This window comes from Chiloscyllium plagiosum, unplaced genomic scaffold (assembly GCF_037043375.1).
Source record: "Chiloscyllium plagiosum isolate Xiang-an unplaced genomic scaffold, Cpla_swu_hap1 HiC_scaffold_44, whole genome shotgun sequence".
In the NCBI taxonomy this organism is placed as follows: domain Eukaryota; kingdom Metazoa; phylum Chordata; class Chondrichthyes; order Orectolobiformes; family Hemiscylliidae; genus Chiloscyllium; species Chiloscyllium plagiosum.
This window is the reverse complement of record NW_028270182.1, coordinates 10273143-10298428: the sequence shown is the minus strand read 5'-3', so window position 1 is coordinate 10298428 and position 25286 is coordinate 10273143. Positions and strand designations below refer to the sequence as shown.

General features: G+C 42.3%; 1 protein-coding gene across 1 annotated transcript in view; it reads left to right on the top strand.

The window, feature by feature from the left end:
- The window catches only part of LOC148136905 (polyunsaturated fatty acid 5-lipoxygenase-like), a 33274-nt gene extending 8523 nt beyond the window's left edge, over positions 1-24751 (top strand). The window contains exons 2-10 of the mRNA XM_087982852.1: positions 2437-2632; positions 3729-3807; positions 7402-7524; positions 11893-11996; positions 13809-13978; positions 15751-15894; positions 22331-22534; positions 23340-23426; positions 24578-24751. Coding sequence (XP_087838978.1) covers positions 2437-2632; positions 3729-3807; positions 7402-7524; positions 11893-11996; positions 13809-13978; positions 15751-15894; positions 22331-22534; positions 23340-23426; positions 24578-24751 — 1281 coding nt within the window. The remainder of the gene's footprint in view (positions 1-2436; positions 2633-3728; positions 3808-7401; positions 7525-11892; positions 11997-13808; positions 13979-15750; positions 15895-22330; positions 22535-23339; positions 23427-24577) is intronic.
- Positions 24752-25286: the final 535 nt, after the last annotated feature.

Below are 25286 nucleotides of genomic sequence, written 5' to 3'. Positions count from 1 at the left end.
TGACCTACACGAAGAAATATGTTTCCTCATCCACATTAACAAGACCGTTTAGTATCTTATACCCTTCAATCAAGTCAACCCTCACTCTTCTATACTCTCAGCCTGTCCTCATAACATGAGAACAGAGAGGCTTAGGGGTGCAATTACGTCATTCCGCGAAAGTGGTGTCACAGGTTGATAGAGTGGTGAAGAAGGTGTTTGGCACATTTGACTTCATCGTTCAGAGCACCGAGAACAGGGGTTGAGATGTCAGATTACCACTGCACAAGACATTGGTGAGGTTTTTATTTGGAGCACTGCACATAATTCTGGTCACCCCCTACAGGAAGGGTGTTATCAAACTGGAATGACTGCAAAAAAGGTTAACAAGGGTGTGACAGAAACTGGAAGTTTTGAGTTATAAGGAGAGGCTGGATAGGCCAGGACTTTTCTCACTAGAGGTTGGAGGCTGACGAGTGACCACATCCAGGTTTATAAAATCATGAGGGGCATTTTTAAGGTAAATCGCCAAGGTCTTTTTTGAAGGGTAGGGGAGTTCAAAACTAGAGAGCACAGGTTTAATGTGAGAGGTGAAAGATTTAAAAATGTGTGAGGGGCCTAAATGGAACAAGCTTCCAGAGGAAGTGGTAGAGATGAGTACAACTGCTATATTTAAATGACAATTGGACAGGTACATAGATAAGAAGAATTTAGAGGGATATGGGCCAAACTCAGGCAAATGAGACTAGTTTAGTTTAGGAAACCTGGTCAGCATGAATGAGTTGGATGGAACTAATTCATCCCATGTATCAATCTAGTAGATCCCTTCTGAACTGTCTTCAATATATTTACATCCTTCCCTAAATAAGAAGGAACAGTGGTCCGAAAGCTAGTGCTTCCAAATAAACCTGTTGGACTATAACCTAGTGTTGTATGATTTTTAACTTTGTCCACCCCAGTCCAACACCAGCACCTCCACATCATGTAATTTCCTGGTTCATCTTTACTACCTCTCTTAAAAAGTGGAACAACATTAGCTGTTTTTCAGTCCTCTGGCACCTTCCTTGCGGCCAGAGAGGAATTAAAAAATTTGTGTCAGAACCCCTCCAATATCCTGCCTCACCTTCCACAGCAGTCTGTGAAACAATTCATCCAGGTCAGGATGATTTTAAGGCCGACAGTGCCTCCAATACATCTCCACATCCTAAGTTAAACTGTGTATGTTCCTCACAGTTCCTTTTTCTGAATTCCATACCTACGTTCTCCTCTTCTAGAGTGAGGACCAAAGAGAAGTATTCATTCAACCCCCTTCTAATATACAGTGGTTTCACACAGGTTGCCCACTTGGTCCCTAATGGGTCCTACTCTTTCCTTGGTTAACTTCTTTCCTTTAATGTATTTATAAAACATTTTCTTTTCTCCCTAATCCCGTTAGTAAGTCTTTTATCATGCCCCCTTCTTGCTCTTCTAATTGCTTTCTTAAATTCCCTCCTGCACTTCCTGCATTCCTCTAGGGCCACAGCTGAATTGTTCCCTTTGGACTTGCTACGAGCCCTACTTTTCTTTGTCCAGTCCTGAATTGTCCTAGAACTTACTGCTCATGCATTTCCCTTTAAAGGACCTGTATACACCCCACCTCCTTTTTGAATGCCTCCTCTCCTCCCACCATAGCTCCACTGTAGACTTATCTGCAAGGAGCTGTTCCCAGTCTTCCGTGGTCAGATCCTGCTTTAATTCAATGAAACCTACCCTCCCCCAATCTAAAGCCATCTTTTGCAGACCTCCTTTTTTTCAGAACAAATTTGAACCTTGCCATGTTGTGGTCGCTATCACTTAAATGTTCTCCTGCTGCCACACCAAACATTTTTCTGGCTTCTTTCCCCAGAACCAGATCCAGCACTGCGCTGTCCCTTGTTGGGCCTTCTATGTGTTGATGCAAAAAACTCTCTGGATACATTTCAAGAAATATGCCCCCTCTAAACCCTCTACATTATGACAATCCCAATTTATGTTGGGGAAAGTTGAAATCCCCTTGTATAATTACCTGGTTATTACTCTTAACTAAAGAATCCCCTATCACAATTGCCCTTCCTTTCTCCTTCCTCCCACCCTGTGCAGTCAAGCCGTTTGTGCTCCCAGAAGCTTGGCTCTGACTGCATTATTCCGAGTTACCAGCGCCCTCATCAGCTTCCAAAATGGAATAGTGGTTAGTGTGTGGGACCCCAGGAGACTCCTGCACTACCTACCTGTTCTTTCCGGACTGTCTGCATGAAAGAGGTAAATATCTTTCCAGCACTCCTTGTGAGTGAAGAGAAACAGACAGCTGGTCCCAGCATCCCAATTTCTTCCGTATAATCAGAACCAACCTCACGACGGAATACCAACCCGACAATCAGAATCCAATTTGTGACTGGAGCTTCTTGACATGCTGTTCGCTTCCTCACCCTCACTTTCCAGGTGGATCACTATGAAATTGCAAGTGACTGGGACCTTGGGAGCATTAATTTTGTGGAGCTGCAAGTAACTCCATTCTACTTCCAAGATTACTGGTTCTGCTGCTGTGTGACGGTGGAGACCCCCGAGGGAAACACCTTCCATTTCCCCTGCTACAAGTGGCTGGCCAACTGTACCATAAGCCTCCGGGAAGGAACAGGTAAGTCGGAAAATCCAGGGATTGTTGAGGAGAAGCAAAGCATGGAAGTAACATGCATCCTCATAGAGCCCTTCCCAAAACAATTTACACACAGCATGTTCCTCAGGGAGAGAATGACCAGACAATCATTCTTTTGTTGATTCTGGTGGAATAATAGATATTGACAGGATGCCAAAGAGAACTCCCCTGCTCTTCATAGATGTAGCACCATGGGACCTATCACACCCATGTGACATAACTTTGGTTTAAAGCCTTATCAGAAGGGCAACACCTTTGAAGGCAAATCTTCCATTCCAGGCATGTTACAGGACATTTTCTCTACACCACCTAAAGTAAGCTCCTGGGCCTGAAATTTATTCCAAAGGTGTGCAACTTTATTTGTCACATTTCTCTACAAGTGCAGCTCCCCTGAGTAGTGGCACCGATTTGCCAACACATTCAATTGGTATAATTCCATTGTTTGACTGCCTCACGAAATTGGAGTTTGTATGTAACCCATTCCAAACCCATGATTAGATTCGGTTTGCCACTCTACATTCCCATTGCCGGGGAGGTGGTGCTGTAATGGTCATGTCACTGGCCTAGTAATTCAGAACCTCCACTACCGAAAGGGTCAAATCTCTCAAAGGTGGACGAGGAAATTTAAATTCAATCAAAATCTTAAGCACAAAGCTAGCGTTATGGGGACCACTGTTGTTCCTTAAAAAAAGCATCTGATTCACCAATGCCTTTTAAGGAAGGAAATCTGCTGTCCTTACTTGGTCTGGGCTACATGTGACTCCAGACCCAATGTGCTTAACTCCTAACCGCCCTCTGGGCATTTAGGGATGGTTAATAAATGCTGGCCTATCTGACAATACCCATGAATTTTTAAATAAAGTTTCTGAAATGAACCATTCAGTTGGCTTTAGTCTGTAACTCATTCCCGAGTGTCCATTATTCTGTGTATAAACAGTCTAAACATCTGAATTAGATTTAAAGTCATAACACCTTCCTAAAATCCATGATTCTCTTTGTATAGTAGTTAAACTTCCCAAGTTCTCAGTCTTCCTTGGTTATTGCCTTTTGTAATTAACATATGCATGTTCTGTTTCAGCTAAAAGAATCTATGATGATGGACCCGTGTTCCAGTGTCATCGTAAGAATGAACTACGGGAGAAACAACAGCTCTATCGGTAATAGAACATAGAACATAGAAAAGTACAGCACAGAACAGGCCCTTTGGCCCACGAAGTTGTGCCGAGGGTTAATCCTAATGTAAAATAAAATAACTTAACCGAAGCACCCCTCAACTCACTGCTATCCATGTGCATGTCCAGCAGTCACTTAAATGTCCTTAATGACTCTGCTTCCACCACCACTGGCAACGCATTCCATGCATTCACAACTCTGCATAAAGAACCTTCCTCTGACGTCTCCTCTATACCTTTCTCCTAATATCTTAAAACTATGACCCCTCGTACCAGTCAATCCTGCACTGGGGAAAAGTCTCTGCTATTGACTTTATCCGTTCCTCTCATTATCTTGTATGCCTCGATCAGGTCACCTCTCTTCCTCCTCCTCTCCAGAGAGAAAAGTCTGAGCTTATTCAACCTCTCTTTATAAGGCAAGCCCTCCAGTCCAGGCAGCATCCTGGTAAACCTTCTTTGTACCCTCGCCAAAGCCTCTGTATCTTTCCTATAGTAGGGCTACCAGAACTGGACACAATATTCCAAGTATGGTCTCGCCAAGGACTTGTAGAGCTGTAGCAAAACCTTGCAGCTCTTAAACTTGATCCCCCTGTTAATGAAAGCCAAAACACCATATGCTTTCTTAACAACCCTATCCACTTGGGTGGCAACTTTGAGGGATCTATGTACTTGCACACCAAGATTCCTCTGTGCCTCCACACTGCCAAGAATCCTGCCTTCAATCCTATATTCAGCATTTAAGTTCGACCTTCAAAAATGCATCACTTCGCATTTATCCAGGTTGAATTCCAGCTGCCATTTCTCAGTCCAGCTCTGCAACCTGTCTGTGTCGCGCTGTAGCTTACAGTAGCCCTCGATACTATCCCGGCACCTCCAACCTTTGCGTCATCTAACTCACCCTTTGACCTCATCAGCCAAGTCATTATAAAAACTACAAAGAGCAGAGGCCCAAGAACAGAGCCCTGCAGGACCCCACTCAACACTGACCTCCAGGCAGAATACTTTCCATTTACAACCATTCTCTGCCTTCTGTCAGCCAACTAATTCTGAATCCAGACAGCCAAATCTCTCTGTATATCATACTTCCTGACTTTATGAATAAGCCTACCATAGGGAACCTTATCAAGTGCCTTGCTGAAATCCATATACACCTCATCCACTGCTCGACCTTCGTCGACCTGTCTTGTCACCTCCTCAAAGAACGAGCCAAATAAAAGCACAACACTGTGAATGCTGAAGATCTGAAATTAAAAGAATTGCAGAAGTGCTAAGGAAACTCAGCAGCCACCAGTGGCTATTCATTCTCCTAGAATTCATCCTTCTGGAACATTGGAGGCGGTGGGGTGACCTTATGGAAGTTTATAAAATCATGAGGGGCACGGATAGGATGAATACTCTAGGTTTTTTTCCCCAGGGTAGGGGAATCCAAAACTGGAGGGCATAGGTTTAAGATGAGAGGGGAAAGAATTAAAAGGGATCAAAGAGGCAATCTTATCGTGCAGAGGGTGGTGTGTGTATGGAATGAGCTAGAATTAGAATTCCTACAGTGTGGAAACAGGTCCTTCGGCCCAACAGGTCCACGCCGACCCTCCGAAGAGTAACCCTCCCAGACCTATTCCCCTATTTGCCCCTGACTAATGCACCTAACCTACACATCCCTAAGAGTAACTTAGCATGGCCAATTGACCTAACCTGCATATCTTTGGACTGTGGGAAGAAACCAGAGCACCCGGAGAAAAGCCACGCAGACATGGGGAGAATGTGCAAACACCACATAGACAGTCACCCGAGATTGGAATCGAAAGTGGGTCCCTGGCACTGTGAGGCAGCAGTGCTAACCGCTGAGCCACCATGCAACCCCAGAGGGTGGAGGCTGGTACAATTACAACATTTAAAAGGCGTCTAGAATAGTATATGAATGTGAAGAATTTAGAGGGATAGGGGCTAAATGCTGGGTTTTGGGACTAGTTTAATATATCTGGTCAGCATGGACAAGTTGGACCTAAGCGTCCATTTCCGTGCTGCACATCTCTATGACTCTGTTTTTCTGTCTCATTATGCTCTATCTCCCCCTATAATATACTCTTCCCCCTTCCCAACATCTATCTTCTTCAGAAAAAGCATGCTTTTCTTCGCTACCATCAGCTCTGAAGAAGGGTCACTGGAAGTGAAAAGTTAACTCTGATTTCTCTCCACAAATGCTGCCAGTCCTGCTGCAACTTTCCAGCAACCTCTATTTTTGTTAAAGGACATTGGAACTGTTTGGTCATTTAATAGAATATGGATGATGGATACAACTGAGTTAACATTGTGCATATTGAAGCAATATTCTCATTCTATGATTCAGTTCTATTCAAGTTATCATCAAGGATAAGCACCGATATAAATGAATCTCAATGCAATTAAGAATTCATTAGAAAGCGGTTAAAACAATAAATCTCACAGGAAAGCAATGTAATCAGAGTATAACCAATAATCCTGAGAAACAATTTGAATTTCCGAGCAATGGAGTGGGAACATTGGTTCCTGGTGTTTTTCCTCTACCATTATACACCAATTATACCTAGTCAAAGAAAGAGGAATGGGGGGAGCAAACTGCCCTAACCACAAGGTAGCAGCATTGGCTTTGCAACACATGCAACAGTCTCTAGACAGAATCTTGGAATTATTATACAGTGCAGAAGGAGGCCATTTGGCCCCTCCTACCTGTACTGGCTCTATTATCTAGTCTGGCTTGATTACCTTGTGCCAATCCCTTTATTCCTTTTCCCTTTATTCCTGAACATTATTACTATCCAAATAACCATCCAATGCCCCTCATGAATGCCTCAATTGAACTTTCCTCCACCACATTTCCAGGGAGTGCATTCCAGATCCTTACTACTTGTAATGTTACCAAGTCTTTTCTCACATTCCTCTTGCTTTGTTTGCCCATCACTTTAAATCCATGCCCTCTCACTCTTACAAGAGGGAACATTTACTCAGTCTAGCCTGCTCTTGCTTTTGGAGACCTTAATCAGATCTCTTCTCAGCCTTCTACTACTCAGGGAGAAATGTCTGTCTTCTTCAAAACTCCCAACTTCTTCAATCTATCCTCATATCTGAAGTTTCTGTTTCCCGGAGCTCTCTGCACTCTGCACTCTTTCTCCATTGCATTCGCTTCTTTCATATGCCGTAGTACTCACAGCTATACACAATACTCCGACTGAGTTAACTGAATTAGACTTAATCAAGCCAAGTGATTGAACCAAATAATTGGGCTCAGAGTGTTGTAGTCTCATTGTAAGAAAAGTTTAAGAAAGAATGTGAAAGTGAATGGACAGGTGAACTTTTTAATAGATAACAATGATTAAATAGGATGAAAAACTTAACTTTATATAGAAGTAATAATGTCTGTTATAATTTAAAATGTGTTCATTGGCTTCAGTTCCCTGGGACTTGCTATTGCCAGAAAGTGTTTTCCATTTAATTTTAAACCTTTATTAACGCTACCGAATCCTGGTCTAAATTCGATAATTTGATATTTATACAAACATGTCTCCGCCTCATGATTGAATGGTTCCTCCCTTTGTGTTCTAGGTGGAGGGAATTACCCTCGATATTGCCAAAGTGTATTGATGCTCGATCAGTGGATGATCTCCATATGGATTTGAGGTTCAGTTGTGTGAAAGAACTCGGTTTTGAATTCTCCGTGATAGAGAGGTAAGTATCACAGTCTGGATGAAAGGCAGCATAGAATCCTTACAGTTTGAAAGCAGTCATTCAGCCCATTGAGTCCACACTGACCCTCCAAAGAGGATCCCACCGACCTACACTATCATCGTAAACCTGCATTTCCCATGGCTAATCCACCTAGCCTGCACATCCCTGGACACTGCGGGGCAATTATAGCAAGACCAATCCACTTAACCTGCACATTTTTGGACTGCAGGAGGAAACTGGAGCACCCGGAGGAAACACAAACACAGGTAGGATGTGGCTCGAATCAAGCCCTGGCGCTGTGAGGCAGCACTGCTAGCCACTGAGCCACCGTGCCAAGCCACCATGGAAAGCACTTTATGTTAGGGGGGTGGAGAACAAGATCAAAGAGATTACATTGAGCTTGTTTAAGACACTAATTCAGCCTCAACTGAAATATTATGTCCAGTATTGGCCACTGGAGAAGGTCCAGTAAGATTCGCAAGAATGATTCCAGGGACAATTAACTTCAATGATGTGGATAGATTAGATTACTTACAGTGTGGAAACAGGCCCTTCAGCCCAACAAGTCCACACCAACCCTCCTTTCCCCTAAATTTACCCCTTCACCTAACACTACGGGCAATTTAGCATAGCCAATTCACCTAACCTGAACATTTTTGGACTGTTGGAGGAAATCCACACAGACACAGAGAGAATGTGCAAACTCCACACAGACAGTTGCCCGAGGTGGGAATTGAACCCAGGTCTCTGGCGCTGTAAGGCAGCAATGCTAACCATTGTGCCACCATGCCACCCCTAGTTTGGAGAAGTTGAGACTGTTTTCCTTAGAGAAGGTTGAGAAGAGATTTGATAGAGACGTTCAACATCAGGAGAGGTATTGAATAGGGTGGATAAGGAAACAATCCATGAAAGGAGCAGGAATCAGAGGGCATGGAATTAATGTATTGGCAAAATAAGCAAAACACACAGCGAGTGGTTAGGATCTGGAATGTGCTGCCTGAGAGTGTGGTGCAAGCAGTTTCAACTGGAGATTTCAAAAAGGAGTTAGACAGTTAACATGAGAAAGAGGAATGTGCAGGATTACAGGGAGAAGGCAGGGGAATGTCACCTCCTTCTGCGCTGTAACGATTCTGCGATTCTGTGATGACAGGTTTACTGCTGCAAATTTAGCACCGAAACCAATGGTCAGTAAAATGTGACCTGGTACTGACTGATGTGCCCTATAATCGCTGGAAATGGACTTGGTACTGGGCCCAGTATTCAATAGACAATAGACAATAGACAATAGGTGCAGGAGTAGGCAATTCTGCCCTTCGAGTCTGCACCACCATTCAATATGATCATGGTTGATCATTCTTAATCAATATCCTGTTCCTGCCTTATCTCCATAACCCTTGATTCCACTATCCTTGAGAGCTCTAGCCAACTCTTTCTTAAATGAATCCAGACACTAGGCCTCCACTGCCCTCTGGGGCAGAGCATTCCACACAGCCACCACTCTCTGGGTGAAGAAGTTTCTCCTCATCTCTGTCCTAAATGGTCCACCCCGTATTTTTAAGCTGTGTCCTCTGGTTCGGCACTCACCCATCAGCGGAAACATGATTGCTGCCTCCAGAGTGTCCAATCCTTTAATAATCTTCTATATCTCAATCAGATCCCCTCTCAGTCTTCTAAACTCAAGGGTATACAAGCCCAGTCGCTCCAGTCTTTCAGCGTAAGGTAGTCCTGCCATTCCAGGAATTGATCCCGTGAACCTACGCTGCACTCCCTCAATAGCCAGAATGCCTTACCTCAAATTTGGAGACCAGAACGGTACACAATACTCCAGGTGTGGTCTCACCAGGGCCCTGTACAGCTGCAGAAGAACCTCTTTGCTTCTATACTCAATTCCTCTTGTTATGAAGGCCAGCATGCTATTAGCCTTCTTCACGACCTGCTGTACCTGCATGCTTACATTCATTGACTGGTATACAAGAACACCTAGGTCTCTTTGTACTGCCCCTTTACCTAAATTGATTCCATTTAGATAGTAATCTGCCTTCCTGTTCTTGCCACCAAAGTGGATAACCATACATTTATCCATATTAAACTGCATCTGCCATGCATCTGATCGCTCACCTAACCTGTCTAGGTCACCCTGTAATCTCCTAACATTCTCCTCACATTTCACCCTGCCACCCAGCTTAGTATCATCAGCAAATTTATGTTACTACTGTTACTACTGCCACCAAATCCTGTTACTACTATTCCTGAGTTCTCAGTCAGTCAGGGTCTGATACTGGATACCTTTGTAAACCCGCATTCACTTTATACAGCATTCCCAGATCAAATCCCAAGGAAGATACCCAATAAAGATAGATCAATAATCAGAGTAATATCGAAACTGAAGTAGTTATTCAGCCTGTTGTGTCTGTGCTAGCCCTTTGAAGGAACAGTCATTCTCAGTCTCACACACTCGGACTGTGTCCAAATCAGTTTTAAAACCATTTATGAAATCTGCTTTTGCTACATTTGTACATTCTAGAATGCAACAACTCCCTGAGTGAAATCAATTTTCCTCATCCCCTTTGCAAATCAATTTAAATCTGTTAAATGCCCCGGTTCTTAGCTCAGTCACCAATGAATCATTTTCCTGTCCACAAAACCTCCCACCATCTTGAAATCCTCTATTTTGTCAATGTTTAAACTTTGTCTGTTGTGTTTGTTTTAATATAATCCCAGCGGCTGGTAACAATACACAAGTCAAATTTGTTTTGCAATTTGTTTACAGTGTTGGTCAGTCATTGAGAATATTCGCATGAGGCTGCCAGTGTACTTTTAACAAAAGCACATCAAAGTTTATTACACAAAAATAAATGCTCGTGAATTACCAAAGGTAGGCATTTTTAGACTGACATGAGAAGAAAGTTGGCGGCACAGTGGCTAGAGCTGCTGCCTTACAGCACCAGGGACCCGGGTTCAATTCTCAACCTTGGGCGACTGTGTTTGTGCAATCTCCCTGTGTGTGTGTGGGTTTCCTCTGGGTGCTCTGGTTTCCACCCACAATCCAAAGATGTGCAGTTTATGTTGGATTGGCCATGCTAAATTGCCCATAATGTTCAGAGATGTATCGGTTAGACGCATTAGTCAGGGGTAAATGTAGAGTAATAGGGGAATTGTTCTGGGTAGGATACTCTTTGGAGGAGTGGTGTGGATTTGTTGGGCTGAAAGGCCTGTTTCCACACTGTAGGGATTTTGAAAAAAAAAGGTTTTTACTCAGAGAGTGGTGAGCCTATGGAATTCTCTGCCACAGAATGTGGTTGAAACCAAAACATTGCATATTTTCAAGGAGTTAGACATAACTGTTAGGGATAACGGGATCAAAGGGATGGGGGAGAAAGCATGAACAGGATACTGAGTTAGATGACCACTATGATCATATTGAGTAGTGAAATAGGCTAGAAGGGCCAATATGGCCTCCTTCTCCTCCTATGTTCTAATTTTCCATGTTTCTTTAAGACAAAAAAAACAGTTATATATCTATAAGACTCTTTGGAAAGATCTTTTCATGAACAGCAACAATAAAGGTTTAACTCTTTTCCCGGAAATGTTCATAATAGATACTCAACCCCCATAAATTATTACTCTTATGTTAACTCTTCAAACTTACTTCCTCACATATTACTGAAAGAAAAACACATCTTGTCAAAGCTTTTTGTCTTGCATTCATTATGTCAATGATCAAGGAGCCAATTTATGTGGAAAATTAATACTAATACCGATACTGAATGAGAAGAGAGTTCTGATTGGTTGGCAAGTGCATTTTGATGCCATGGACAATAGACCTTTTTATTCCTACTTAACCTACTTCCTGCACATTCACCAAATGTGATTTTTTTCTTTCTCTCCCAGAGATACATAAATATAGATGAACTCACAACTCTTTCAAGCTGCCCTGATTGGACTACTGAAACAGCTTAAGATTTATTTCCAGCACTGATAGACTGGAGATTTCTATCCAATTCCGACAACTTGGAGATTCTTAGAGCCTGGAGACATCTAGAAATTAAAACCGACATTCTGATTGTATGACATCTGAATTCAACTTACTGGTAGCACTGACTGTTCATTTCGCTAGATGATAAAACTCAACAAATGATCTGCAATTAACTCCCCAATATAGCAGATTGAGTCATTTAGCTTAAGTCTCTTTCTTGGAAAGATTGCCTTTATTTCACAGTTTAAGGCGACTTTCTGACCCTTTCTTGAAAGTTACAAGTCACCTTCACGGAGCGGAAAACTCAGATTCATTTTTCTCCACTTTTGAATTCAAATTGCAAAGTAATGATAATAATATACTACAAATAGCTCTTATCACAATTTCTTTAGCCTTTCAGAACTCACGCTGAAGGAGAAAGTGAACAAGTTGGAATGCTCTTGGATCACCGTTGAGGACTTTAATCACATTTTTTGTGTCAACCATTCTAATGCAGGTAATGGAAATTTGGCAATATTTAGGAGAGGGGAGGTTGAGCTTGTCATTGCAGGTAGTACCACTAAAGTATCAACAGTACACTTATGATGAGCAAGTGACCAAATAGAAAGAAAGAACCTACGTTGCTGTGGAACCTTTAATTACCTCCTGATTTTATTGCCAATTAAATATTCTTTAGAGTAGCCATTGTTGGAAAAGAGGTACTGGGCAGGTTTACACGCACTGATGACCATATCTTTCTGGCTTTGTACCGTGTATTGTTTCCCCTCCAAAACATACCTCATTCATAAAATTCATAAAAATACATTATAAAACATTTTGAATAGAAAATTATGGAATGCAGTCAAATTCAACTTGTCTCCATTCAGCTTTGCCAGTCTCAGGTGCCTCCATACAATTGAAATACTCTTGACATTTACATTGTACACTTACTGTACTGTAGCTTCGTAGTTGGCACTGCTGCCTCACAGCACCATGGATCCAGCTTTGATTCTACCCTCAGACTACTGCCTGGGTGGAGTTTGCATGTTCTGCCCATGCCTGTGTGGGTACTCTGGTTTCCTCCTACAGTCAAAAAGATGTGTGGGCTAGGTGGGTTAACGATAGGAAATGTAGGGTTACAGGGAAGGGGGTAGACTGGGTAGGATGTTCTCCAGAGGTTAGTGTGGACTCGGTGGGCCAAATGGCCTGCTTCCACGCTGTGGAATTCAATGATTCTATGTCAAAAATACAGACAGACTAAGGGCAAAACATTTCAAACACAAAACTAAGACCCCATTTGCCCTCTCAGATGGATGCATAAGATCCCATTGAACTGATTCAAAGGATATTTAAAAGTCATTTGGGTAAGTTCATGCATAGGAAATGTTCGGAGGGATATGAACCAGAAGCAGACAGTTTCGGATTATGTTTGGAATGGACTTGTTAGACCGAAGGGTCTATTTCCATGCTGTATGATTCTGCGATGTTGAAGGTGACGACGAGAGCAAGGGAGTTGTTCAGAAGGTCACAAGATCATAAGAAATAGGAGCAGGAAAAGTCCATTTAGCCTATCAAGCATACTGCATAAGATCATCGCTGATCTTTGGTCTCAACCCCAGATTCCTGCATGCCTAACTCCTCCAGAACTGTAGACTCCCTTGTTGACTCTATAATTCAGCCTTGAATATGCTGAACTATTTATCTTCCACTGCTCACGAGGTAGGGAGTGTGGGGTAGGGGGGGTGGGCGTCAGCTTCAAAAGGCTCAATAGCCTTCTCCTGTCCCAACTTTCTCTGCTTTTATGAGTGCAAGACCAAACAGTTTGACACGTTGTGTCTTTTTTTACGGATACTCAAGTTCTGTATTACGAAACAACTAGATTAAAAACAGTTGAGTTCCCAATACTGATTCCCATGGGATTCCACTCGTTGACCTAGATTCTAGCATTTCCCAATGGCGAATGTCTGTGTGGAGTTTGCACATTCTCCCTGTCTCAGTGTAGGTTTCCTCTGGGTCCTCCAGTTTCCTTCCACAGTCTAAAGATGTGCAGATGAAGTGGATTAGCCATGGGAAATGTAGGCTTCCAGGGATAGGGTAAGGGTTGGGTTGGGATGCTCTTCAGGGGGTTGGTAAGGACTTGTTGGGCTGAATACATTGTAGGGATTCTATGATTAATATTGACTTGTAGGGCTGGTTGTTGAGGAGAGAATGACTACGTTCACTTGGACTTCTACAGGGTTGGCTTTAAGTTGTTGTTAACGGCATCTTGCTATTTCTGCACTACCAGCTCTTTATGTTCTACCCCCACCCCCTGTTCCGTCATTTGCAGTGTTTGCCAAGCATCATTGGAAGGAGGATTGGTTCTTCGGTAACCAGTTTTTGAATGGCTTCAACCCAGTCCTGATAGAGAAATGCGACAAAATCCCACCAAACTTCCCTGTGACAGATGACATGGTCAGGACATCTCTCAGGAACTCCACACTGAAGCAAGAGATAGAGGTACATTGGTGTTTTACTCCTTCACATTGAGTACTAGAGATTGAACCAGGAAATGTAAAATTCTTGCTGAGCACAGCGTAGAAATTTGACTCTTTCCCTACAGCTTCTGAGAAATTTGATATCCAAAGAGGAACGTAAATTTCGGAATACCTTATTTGAGTGCCATGTTAGCTCATGACAAATTGGAAGGAGGTAGTATTATGCTGATGTCACTCAGCTAGCAATCCAGAATCTCAGGCTAATGTACTGGGGGCAGGGGTTTGAATCTCACCAGGACACAGGGTGAAATTTGAATCCAATAAAATGTGATCTTAGAAAGCTCACTCACATGGTGATCACTGTTGATTGACATTAAGGTTCATCTGGGTCACTAATTCCTTTCAGGAAAGGATATCGACTGTCCTATACAAGGTGACTCTATGATCAAAGGATTAGGTAGGATGGACAGTGAGAGCCTTTTTCCTTGGATGGTGATGGCTAGCATGTGGGGAAATAGCTTTGAATTGAGGGGTGACAGATCTAGAACAAATGTCAGAGGGTAGGGTCTTCACTCAGAGAGTAGTCGGGGTGTGGAATGCCCTGCCTGTAACAGTATTAGACTCACCAACTTTAAGGGCATTTAAATGGTCATTGGATAAACATATTGTTGGAGAAATTAGCCCAATAAAACAGAGATCACAAAACACAGATCGAAGTGAAATTAACTGTTTATTAACACAGCGATATTGCGGAAGAGAAATTGGCTAAGCTAAAACAGCACAGACAGTCTGTCTGGGTAGCCGGAATTCTCTTCCTCGAGCTGAAAATCAAGCCAGGTTTTATAGGAGTCTTGTCCAATGATGTTAATTAAAAATAGGGAAAATGCAATGTATTTGATAATTAAGTAATCCAGTTATAATGGTGATCACTGCAAAGCAGTTATCAGAAGAATGTCCTGATTGTAGATACAATGAAGCATCCTGGCAGCATCACACAGTTTTTAACGGGATCAGGAGATTCCAGCTCTCTTTGAGGGTAGGTGAGAATGTTCCTTTTAAAGCAGCAAGTTGTTTCCATTGTTTCCCTCCTGTGAGCGAGGTATTCTGATGCCTCTCTGTCTGACCTGTCCTTTGTGTGACTTTGGTATCACTGGGGTATGAGATTGCCCTTAGGGCTTTGGGACAGCTGTGTTGATTGGGTCCAAGAAGCTTATTGTTAGTTTGTCTTGGGAAGGGTATTCCCTGGTCTGTGAGTGACTATGGTCATGTCTGGTTTCCCTTGTCAGCTTGTTTGGTCAAGGCTGAGGTATTCTGGATGTTACTTGTATGGTTTAGACAGGCTTGATTTCCTATGTTCCCTGTGGCCATGCTGTGGGTAGGCAGGGTGGCAGATCTTTTCCCACACATTTGGATGATCATTGAATAGTATAGGTTAGATGGGCTTCAGATTGGTTTCACAGGTCGGCACAACATCGAGGGCTGAAGGGCCTGTGTTGTGCTGTAATGTTCTATGTCCTTACCTGGTCTGGCCTACATTTGACTGCAGACCCACAGCTATGTGATTGAATTTTAATTTCAGAGGACATGGCTGGAGGCCAAACAGAACTCAAGAGATGGTGGTGAGTGACTTGGTGTAAGTGTAAATAAAGCAAGGCTTTGGGTTGAATTTTTGTTGATGGAACTTGAGGCCAGGCAGAACAGCATTGGGATTCAGCAATTATAAGATGATCCACATTGATATTGTATTCAGACAGTGCCTGATTATATAACCATTCCTGTTTGTGCTTGTTTCAGAATGAAAATATCTATATTGTCAATTATGAGATCTTGGATGGAATTCCTGCCAATGTAATTGAAGGTGTGCAGCAGTACACTGCAGCACCTATTTGCCTGCTTTACCGTAATGAACAGAACTACATGATACCCATTGCTATCCAGGTAGGATCTGTAGACTCACATTACTTCTTATTTTATGAGCAATTACCACTGTAGACCACCATATTGTGTGAGAAATCCTAACCGCTATCACTATGTTGTATGAGGCTGACTTCCCATTTTTGTTGACCTTGGGCTGAGTATGCTGGTATTCATCAAAGATCTTCACCTTCCAAATCCATGACCACTACCACCTAGAAGGACAAGGGCAGGAGATTCATGGGAACTCCACCACCAACTTCAAGTTCCCCTCCAAGCTACCCACTATCCTGACTTGGAAGTATATTGCCATTCCTTCATTGTCACTGGATCAAAATCCTGGAATTCCCTCCCTAATGGCATTGTGGGGTAACCCAAAGCAGGTGGACTATACCTGTTCAAGAAGGTAGCTTACCACCATCTTCTCAAAAGCAACTAGGAATGGACAATAAATGTTGGCCAGCCAGTGACACCCATATTCCACAAAATCAATAATTAAAAAATAATCGACAGTGTCCACTTGGTCTTGTGTGGCAGAAGAAAACTATTTTGTTGTCTAACTAAGAGAGATTCTTGGCTTTAACAAGATGAAATTTATTCCATGTTAGCAAATAAGTATGAAAAGTACAATAGACATTTAAAAGGCATCTGGATGGATACATGATAAGGGTTTAAAAGCATAAATTGCTGGGAAAGCTCAGCAGGTCTCGCAGCATTGTGGAGAGAAATCAGAGTCAACATTTCGGGTCAAGTGACCCTTCTGAGGATCTGTTTCTGTTTTGGATTTTGTTTCTGATTTATAGCATCCATAGTTCTTTTGGATTTTATTGAGAATTTAGAGGGATATGGGCCAAATGATGGCAAATGGGACTAGATTGGTTTGGGATATCCGTTCAGCGTGTACCAAAGACCAAAGGGTCTGTTTCTGTGCTGTGCAACTCTATGGCTCTATGGTTTCAACCAACAGAGATCTGCCTCTGGATGTTTCCAGGATTCAGTCCTTCTGCAGTGTTGTTCTTTGAAATTCTGCTGTTGAGTTGTTCTGGTGTTGGATTCTTGCACAGTTTTCTCCCTTTCAAGTTTGCAGTGTAACATTATTGATACCCTTTAGATTCTTTCACCCCCAACATTGAATACACCTTCAGAGACTTGAAATCTGCAGCTTGCCTTCTTATTAAAAATAGCTCCTTTATTCCTTGTTATAAAGCTTTCCGTTTAAAACACAGCTTTTCTTTCTGCAATTAACCCCTTTACTTCAGAACATTACTTCTGCAGGCATTTGACATGAGGCAGCAGATTATCAAATAGGTGTTGTCTCCTCTCTCCCTGGAAACAGTTTGTGTTGTTTTTGTAGCTTCTTCATCCCCAGGAATGGTTAATTCACATGTTGCTGCAACTTCTTTTTATAAATAATTTCTCAATATTCCGTTCATCTCAAGAAACAGTTTAACCAAAAAGGAGTTATTGCTGCTTCTTTCAATCAATGTGTAGTAGTTTATGTTTGATAATTCTTTCCAATCCATGAACAGTTATAAAAAGTTTGAAGTGTATATTGTCACAGTCCCTTTCGTTATGATGTTCCTCGTTGGGTTCATCTCAGTCAGGCAGTGGTAGATAATTGATCCACATTAAGTTCTAGTTTCAGGGGTTACCTCATACACCTCCTTAGGGTGTGTGAACAATATAAGATCACTGCTGGTCTGCAGCTCCTCGAATGACCATATGTTTCTTGCTAAGATCTTCTATCCACACTTGTTGGCTTGCACACAAGTATGTCAATCATATCTCATGGTGACGCCTACTGTAGTGTGATGCATGCATTGAAATTGTTCCTCCCCACATACAGAGTGGTAGTCCAAAGAGCACATCTGCGGAGATTTGGTTGTATCGGGAACTGACTCTTTGACTTGCTGCCCACCAGCAACTCTGGTGGTGATAGGCTAATTGGAGTGGGATGGCTTGGTAACATAACAATGCTGTGTCAAAGTCAGCATTTCTTTTCAAAAGTGACCTGATTGTTTGGAGCCCACCTGTTTGTTTGTGGTTATTTCAGTGGGCTCATGTGACACTCAGATTCAGAACTGGCAGCAGACTGGCTGAAGCACACATTAGTAAAATGTGTTCTATTAATGTGCTTTGCAAATACTTCCTGCAAGACCCTGATGATCACATCCATGGTGGTGGTACATAACATCCTCACCTCAATCCATTAATTAATCAATAGTTACAAGACAAGACTTCCAATTAAAAATGAATAGGTCTGTGCTCATAAATGCCTATGGTCTTGCAGGGCAAATGCCAGGTATTAGTGTCTCTCATTGCTGTGGCTTGTGACTAATTCAAACTTCTCAGTCTGCTCTGAGATCTTCCAACTCTTTGGAGATCTTGGAACACCATGCTGCTGACTGCACTTGGTAATCCCCAATAGTCCCTGGCAAAGTTCCTGTCGAAGTGAGGGTGGAACAACCACCCGCTCACTACAAATGAGTAAGATGGCCAAGATCATGAAATGCTGTCGGTGCTCAACATACGTTTCCATGGCCAACCCAGTAGACATTTAGTTTGTCCAACTTCTTTTCAGTGAATGGTAACATACTCTTGATCTCTCATCCCCATATTCAGTGGCTGCCAATTGAAGCAAAAGTTTGGTTTACCATCCATAAAAATATTTGTAAGTCACAAACTGACTTCAGAGTAGTACATGCCTTGTTTTGCCTTTGGTTTTCCATAAGTCTGCCATTATTCTATTGTTGTTGACAACGAGTGCCAAGATGTGAACTGAAGAATGTCTTTGAAGAGTTCATACTTGTATTGTTGTGAATGAGGCTTTCTGCCTACGAGTATTTTAAGAATGTGTCTACACTCTGATGATGCTTCTCCACTGTTTACCCATGTACCACCATGTCATCCAAATGGTATGTCTCTTCTTGAAGACCTTGCAAAAGACTGCATGTAGTCTTTTGAAACATCTCTGGAGGTGAGGCAATCCCAAATGGTGATCTGTTGAAACTGAAACTCCCAAATGCAGTAACAAAAATGGCACAAGCCGAAACTAATGCTTACATTGTGTTTCTGAAAGGGTCTACATTTAAATAATTTAGCCAACTTTTCTTTTAAATTCACTCATAGAATGCGGGTGCCCTTCCCTACAGTGTGGAAACAGGCCATTTGGCCCAACAGGTCCACACTGACCTTCCGAAGAGTAACCCACCCAGACCCATTTCCCTACTTCTATCCTGACTAATACACCTGACATTATGGGCAATTTAGCATGGCCAATTCACCTGACCTGCACCTCCCCCCTGACTGTGGGAGGAAACTGGAGCAAACCCACGGGGACAATGTGCAAACTCCATACAGACAGGCACCCAAAGTGGGAATCAAACCCGGGTTCCTGGTGTGGTGAGGCAGCAGTGCTAACCACTGAGCCACCGTGCCGCCCAGCATTGATTGCCAATCCCTACTTGCACAGAGGGCAGTTAAGAGTCAACCACATTAGTGTGGGTCTAGAGTCACGTGTAGGCCAAACAGGATCAGAATAGCAGATTTCCTTCCCAAACAAATATCATTGAGCAAGAAAGATTTTTCCAATGATCAGCAATGATCTCATGTTCATCATTACACCTTCAATTCCAGGTTCTTTATTGAATTCAAGGTCCACCATCTGCCATGGTAGGATTTGAATCCAGGTCCCCAGTAATAATAGCCTAGTGATAGTACCACTAAGTCATTGGCTCCTCTTCATTTTCCAGTCTCACCGACAGTAGACATAGGATAGATGTGTCTGAACACCACCCCATTGAGCTGTGATGTCAACATGAATTTGGATGGATCCGTTGGATTTGGGTATAGTCATTGTCCTTGAGCATCAACTGATTGGGTTCCTAAATAGGGTCTATGCCATATCCATTCTAAACATCCATTCTAATTCTTGCATGCTATGTCTCAATTTTCTTTCATTAATGGATGTGGAATGTTCCTGGGTCCATCAGTGTGATGCTGCATTCAAGGGTTTGAAGGGATATGGGCTGGGTGCTGGCAGGTGGGACTAGATTGGGTTGGGGTATCTGGTCGGCATGGACGGGATATCTGGTCGGGTTGGACCGTAGGGTCTGTTTCCGTGCAGTACATCTCTATGACTCAATGTTCAATTATTTTGGGTATTCCTGTTAAAAAAAATCTCAACTCTGTTTGAGTAGGGTATTTGGCCCTCTGAGCCTGCTCCGCCATTCAACAGGATCTCAATTGATCATCTAACCCAACTGTTCCCTGTTCCCACTTTTCTCTTATACCTTGTGATCCTGTTAGCTCTAAGAGCTAACTTTCTTCTTCTGTTAGACCTTGTCTGCTTCTGCTTCAAACTTGCCTCTTTACTAATTTAATTCAGGCTTCTGCTTCTGTTTTTTTATTGCCCTCACTATAAATGTAATTTCCCTTACTGTGGCTGTCCCTATGGCATAGATACGTGAACTTATGCTGTAGGTACTGTTCTTAACTTTAAGCTTTCCCAGTCTGTAATTCTGCATAATTTTTTTAAAAAAATTCCCTTGCCCACCAATATTTTTAACTTTACTCACAAACTCTGAGATGTCTCTTTACTCCCCAGCTGAAAGGTGATTTGGAAGGCTTCTATAGATTACTGGTATTTGATGCCATCTGTAACTGCATTGGATTGACTAATACTCCAGCTCCAAGGAGTTCCTAATTCTCCTGCTTCTGTGCTTCTCTTACTAGGTCTGAACTTTCTGTAATCCTTTCAAACACTTATAACTATATAAACCAATTCCTAATCCATCATCTTCCCCTTTCGTTGTCCTTGTTCACCCATGTTCATGTAACTGTCTGGAAAGCAGAGCAACATCTCTACTTCCTCAGGTGGCTAAGGAAATTTGGCATGTCCATAAAGACTTACCAATTTTCATAATGCACCATGGAAAACATTCTATCCAGATACACCATGGCTTGGAATGGCAACTGCTGTATCCTGGACTGTAAGAAACTACGAGGAGAAAGTGAGGTCTGCAGATGCTGGAGATCAGAGCTGAAAATGTGTTGCTGGAAAAGCGCAGCAGGTCAGGCAGCATCCAGGGAACAGGAGAATCGACGTTTCGGGCATAAGCCCTTCTTCAGGAAAGGTCTGAAGAAGGGCTTATGCCCGAAACGTCGATTCTCCTGTTCCCTGGATTCTGCCTGACCTGCTGCGCTTTTCCAGCAACACATTTTCAGCTGTAAGAAACTACAGAGAGTTGTAAACACAACCCAGACCATCAGACAAGACAATCGTCCATCCATTGACTCCATCTACACTTCCCGTTGCCTCAGAAAGGCAGCCAACATCATCAAAGAGCCCTCCAATTCCGGTTATAATCTCTTCCAAACCTCTTCCATTAGGCAGAAGATATAAAAGCTTAAACACATTTACCAACAGATTCAAGAACAGCTTCTTCCCTGTTATTATCAGATGTCTGAATGGACCTCTCAAAGTTTAAATTTACTGTCGGTCTCACTCTTTGTGTACCTTCTCTGCAGCCATAACATTGTATTTCTTGCTCTATCCTATTACTCTTATGCATTTTGTATAGCATGACCTGCCTGTGCTGCATGCAAAACAAAACTGTACTGTGTACCTAGGTACATGTGACAATAGTAAATCAAATCAAATCAAAATTCTTTCATATGTCTAGCAGTATAGCTTTGATAACTGTGCTTCTTCAATTCTAACCTTTTATATTCCTGGTTTTAACGTTTACATTATATTCCATGCAACAAATTTATAGATAAACTAAGAATTGATAATTTGCATGAGCAGATCCCCCAAAAGACCTGTAGCTCCATGAGTTGGGTTTGGAAGATAAGACACAAAGTCACTCAATGAGGCATTAGAAATGGCTTTAGAGATATACTAGTACATTCTGCTTAAAAACAGACAACTACCACTACAAATCATTGGTTCAGTTCCTCAGACATTTGCTGCTGTACAAACGGCACAGATTATCACCTGTAAGAACTGACTCATTGTTGGTGCCCTGTGTGAACAATGTCTGTGACTTAGAATTCACACCAACTCCTTTTGAAAAATATGTCCTGCCAAATTTGTTGATCATTACTTCACATTAGCTAACATATTTCATCTGTTTAGTGACATATCTCAGACACCATTTGCTTCTTACAACACGCCTGATGAACGATCTGGTGCAACATCAACTTTAACAGTTTCATCCTTGTTTCTAATAGCCTCATGCTTTCCTATTACTGTAACCTTATCCAGCCTTCAAGATCTCCATTGTTCTCCAACTCTGGCCTCATTTGCATCCCTGATTTCGCATACCCACTGCAGGCCATTCTGCCTGGATCCCAAGCTCTGAAATTCCCACCTTAAAATCCATCCACCTTTCCATACCATAATGTATGATACATAAGCTTCCTGATGCTCCATATTCATCTTTCTTGTTGCTTACAGCTGAAGCAGACCCCGGGAGAAGACAATCCCATTTTCCTTCCCTCGGATGCTGAGCTCGACTGGATGCTGGCCAAGATGTGGGTGCGGAGCTGTGATTTTCAACATTTTGAGTTGGTCTCCCACCTTCTGAAAACTCACCTGATTGCTGAGACATTCAGCATGGCCACTCTCAGGCAACTGCCGTCCGTGCACCCCATTTACAAGGTACAAAGCATGAGGAAGAATGTGACTCCATTTTAATCCAGGGAAATTGCAGCTGGTGATAGCGGCTAAACTGATGGTGGGAATGTCATCGAATCCTGATCTGTGCACCGTAGAATCAAAGGAATTTACAGCAGGGAATGGGGCCATTTGGCCCATTGTGTCCTTTCCATCCGATAAGGAGCCATCAAACCTAATCCTACTTTCCAGCTCTTGGTCTCTAACCATGTTGGTTAGGGCTCTTCATGTGGATATCCTAATACTTGTTGAATGTTATGAACATTTCTGCCTCTACTACCCTTTTAAGCAGTGAATTCCAGACCCTGCAGCGAAACATTTCCCCTTGAAATCACTGTGACTCACTGACTACTTATCTTAAAACCATGGCCCCTTTTTATTGACCCTTTAACCATGGGGAACAGGCCTTTCCAATCCCTTCAATCTTGGTCCAACAGAGTTTTTAGACTTCAGAGTAGGATTTCTCCAGCCTCTTCTATTCCAAAAAAAAATCAAGCCTAGACTATGCAAGCTTTCTTCATCACTGAAATTCTCCAGTCCAATCAATATTTGTGTAAAATCTCCTCTACACTACTTCAAGCTTTTAAACATTTATTCTTCTGATCTTAGCATTGTCGGCTAGGTCAGCATTTATTGCACACTCTTAATTGCATTGTAAAAAATAGTGGTTAGCTGCTTTCTTGAACCGCTGCAGACTGTGTGGTATACCTATGTTCTTATCTCCCAGGCTGTGAATTGCAAACATTCACTACCATTTTTGGATATTACAAATGTTATGTTTCCATTTTAGCTGCTGGCTCCTCATGTGAAGTACACGATGCATATCAACACCGTTGCTAGAATAAAACTGATAGGCAATAATGGATATATCAGCCAAGTGAGTTCTGATTTATGTAATCTCTCAGTTCTGAGTCTTTAATTGCAACTCACATAAATTCTAATTCATTTGTGCTTATTCAAGTGAAAGATATTAAGCTAAGGCTTGGATTAGCGATGTTTGAGTTTCACTGTAACTAATCCAGTGAAAATGTAATGTGCAGAATTTTCACATGGTTATGGCTTTGTCTAGTGTTTTAATGGGACTTGCATTAGCTCTGGAATCTCAGGCCTGTTTGTGCATGGGTGCATGTCAATGATTGAGTTAAAAGTGTTATTCTGGAACACCAAAGATAACTCACCTGCTCTTCTCTAAAATCATAGCCATGGGATATTCTACATCCTCTGGAGAGGCAGATACAACCTGAGTTCAATATTTCACCTGAAAGATGGTGCCGTTATGTTGAACATTCAGCACTCTCTCAGTTCTGTGATCTGGGAATGTCAGCCTATATGCAAACCTCTGGAGTAAGACTTAATCTCATCACTGTTTGATTCAGACCAAGTGTTCCCCATTGAGCCATGGCTGACTCACCATCACAGGTTTCTTCCTTTTTTCTCAGCTTTGTATTTGGGTTAGAAACATACCCTGTGATGAAGCAGATGATAAGTAACAAAATCAGAAATTGCTGGAAAAACTCAGCAGGGTCTGGAAGCATCTGGAGAGAGAAAGCAGAGTTAATGTTTATAGTACAGTGACAATAGCAATGAGGTGGCCTTCAGTTATGAAGAAGGGTCACTGGACATGAAACATTGACTCTCCTTTCTCTATCCACAGATGCTAGCAGACCTGCTGAGTTTCTCCAGCAATTTCGGTTTTTGTTCCTGATTTCCAGCATTTTCAGTTCTTTGGTTGTTCACATAGTAAGTGATCCTATTATGTATGAGTGCCTTGTGACTGTTAGCTTTCCGCTTTGCCTTTGTGACAGTGTGCAACGTAGGTACAAGTTTGTTGAATGCTAAATCGCTTTCAATATGTCTTCTGCTTATTTAAACCAGGCCACCTCTTGTTGTCATCTTTAGGCTTACACGTCACTTTCTCAGAAACATAATCCAAACAAACCTTAGAGGCCAGTGTCTATCCAGGAGCTGCGTTAATCAATGCTGGTTCTGCCAATAAATGGGATTTAATCTGTCTCTTATTTTCCAAAGATGTTTGGTGTCAAAGAAGATGATTTTCATTTGCTGTGTTCAAAAGCCTTTCAAAGGCTAACATACCGGTCACTGTGTCTGCCAGAAAACCTGAAGGACCGTGGAGTCACAGAACTCAAAGGGTATTGTTACATGGATGATGGCCTGCTCCTATGGAGAGCGATTCATGAGTAAGTGATAATTTTGATTGTTCTAATGACGGGAATGCTCTCAGGGCAGTGTCTCATCAATCTTCTGGCACATGCAAAACCCCTCGACAATCAGTAACCCTGTTGAACACATCAGAGTCAAATCTCCAGGAACAGTTCCAGCTTAGAAGTGTAGGTGGCCTGAAATAACTCTGTTTATGTCTGTCAGCCAAGGCTCCCTGATTGGCCCAGGTTAACAACCCCAATCAGGGATCTACATCTACATCAGATGCTACATCAGTTCCTTCAGCAGATGGTGGTGCAGTTTGAGTAATTTTATGTCAGTCACTGCAGCTACAGAGGCCAAAGTGCGAAGATATATCTGGTTCGTAGTGGTCACGTTCACATTGGCTCATTTACCTGTTCACTTCAATAGACACTCTTGAGTCCGTGGAAACATCTTTGATTGAAACAGTACTTTTCTCAACAGAGTGTCTTGGAGTTTAGCAAATCATATTACATGTCCCAGTACATTTTCAATTTCAGCAGCCTCAGCATCACTGTGAAGAGAAAGTGTGTCT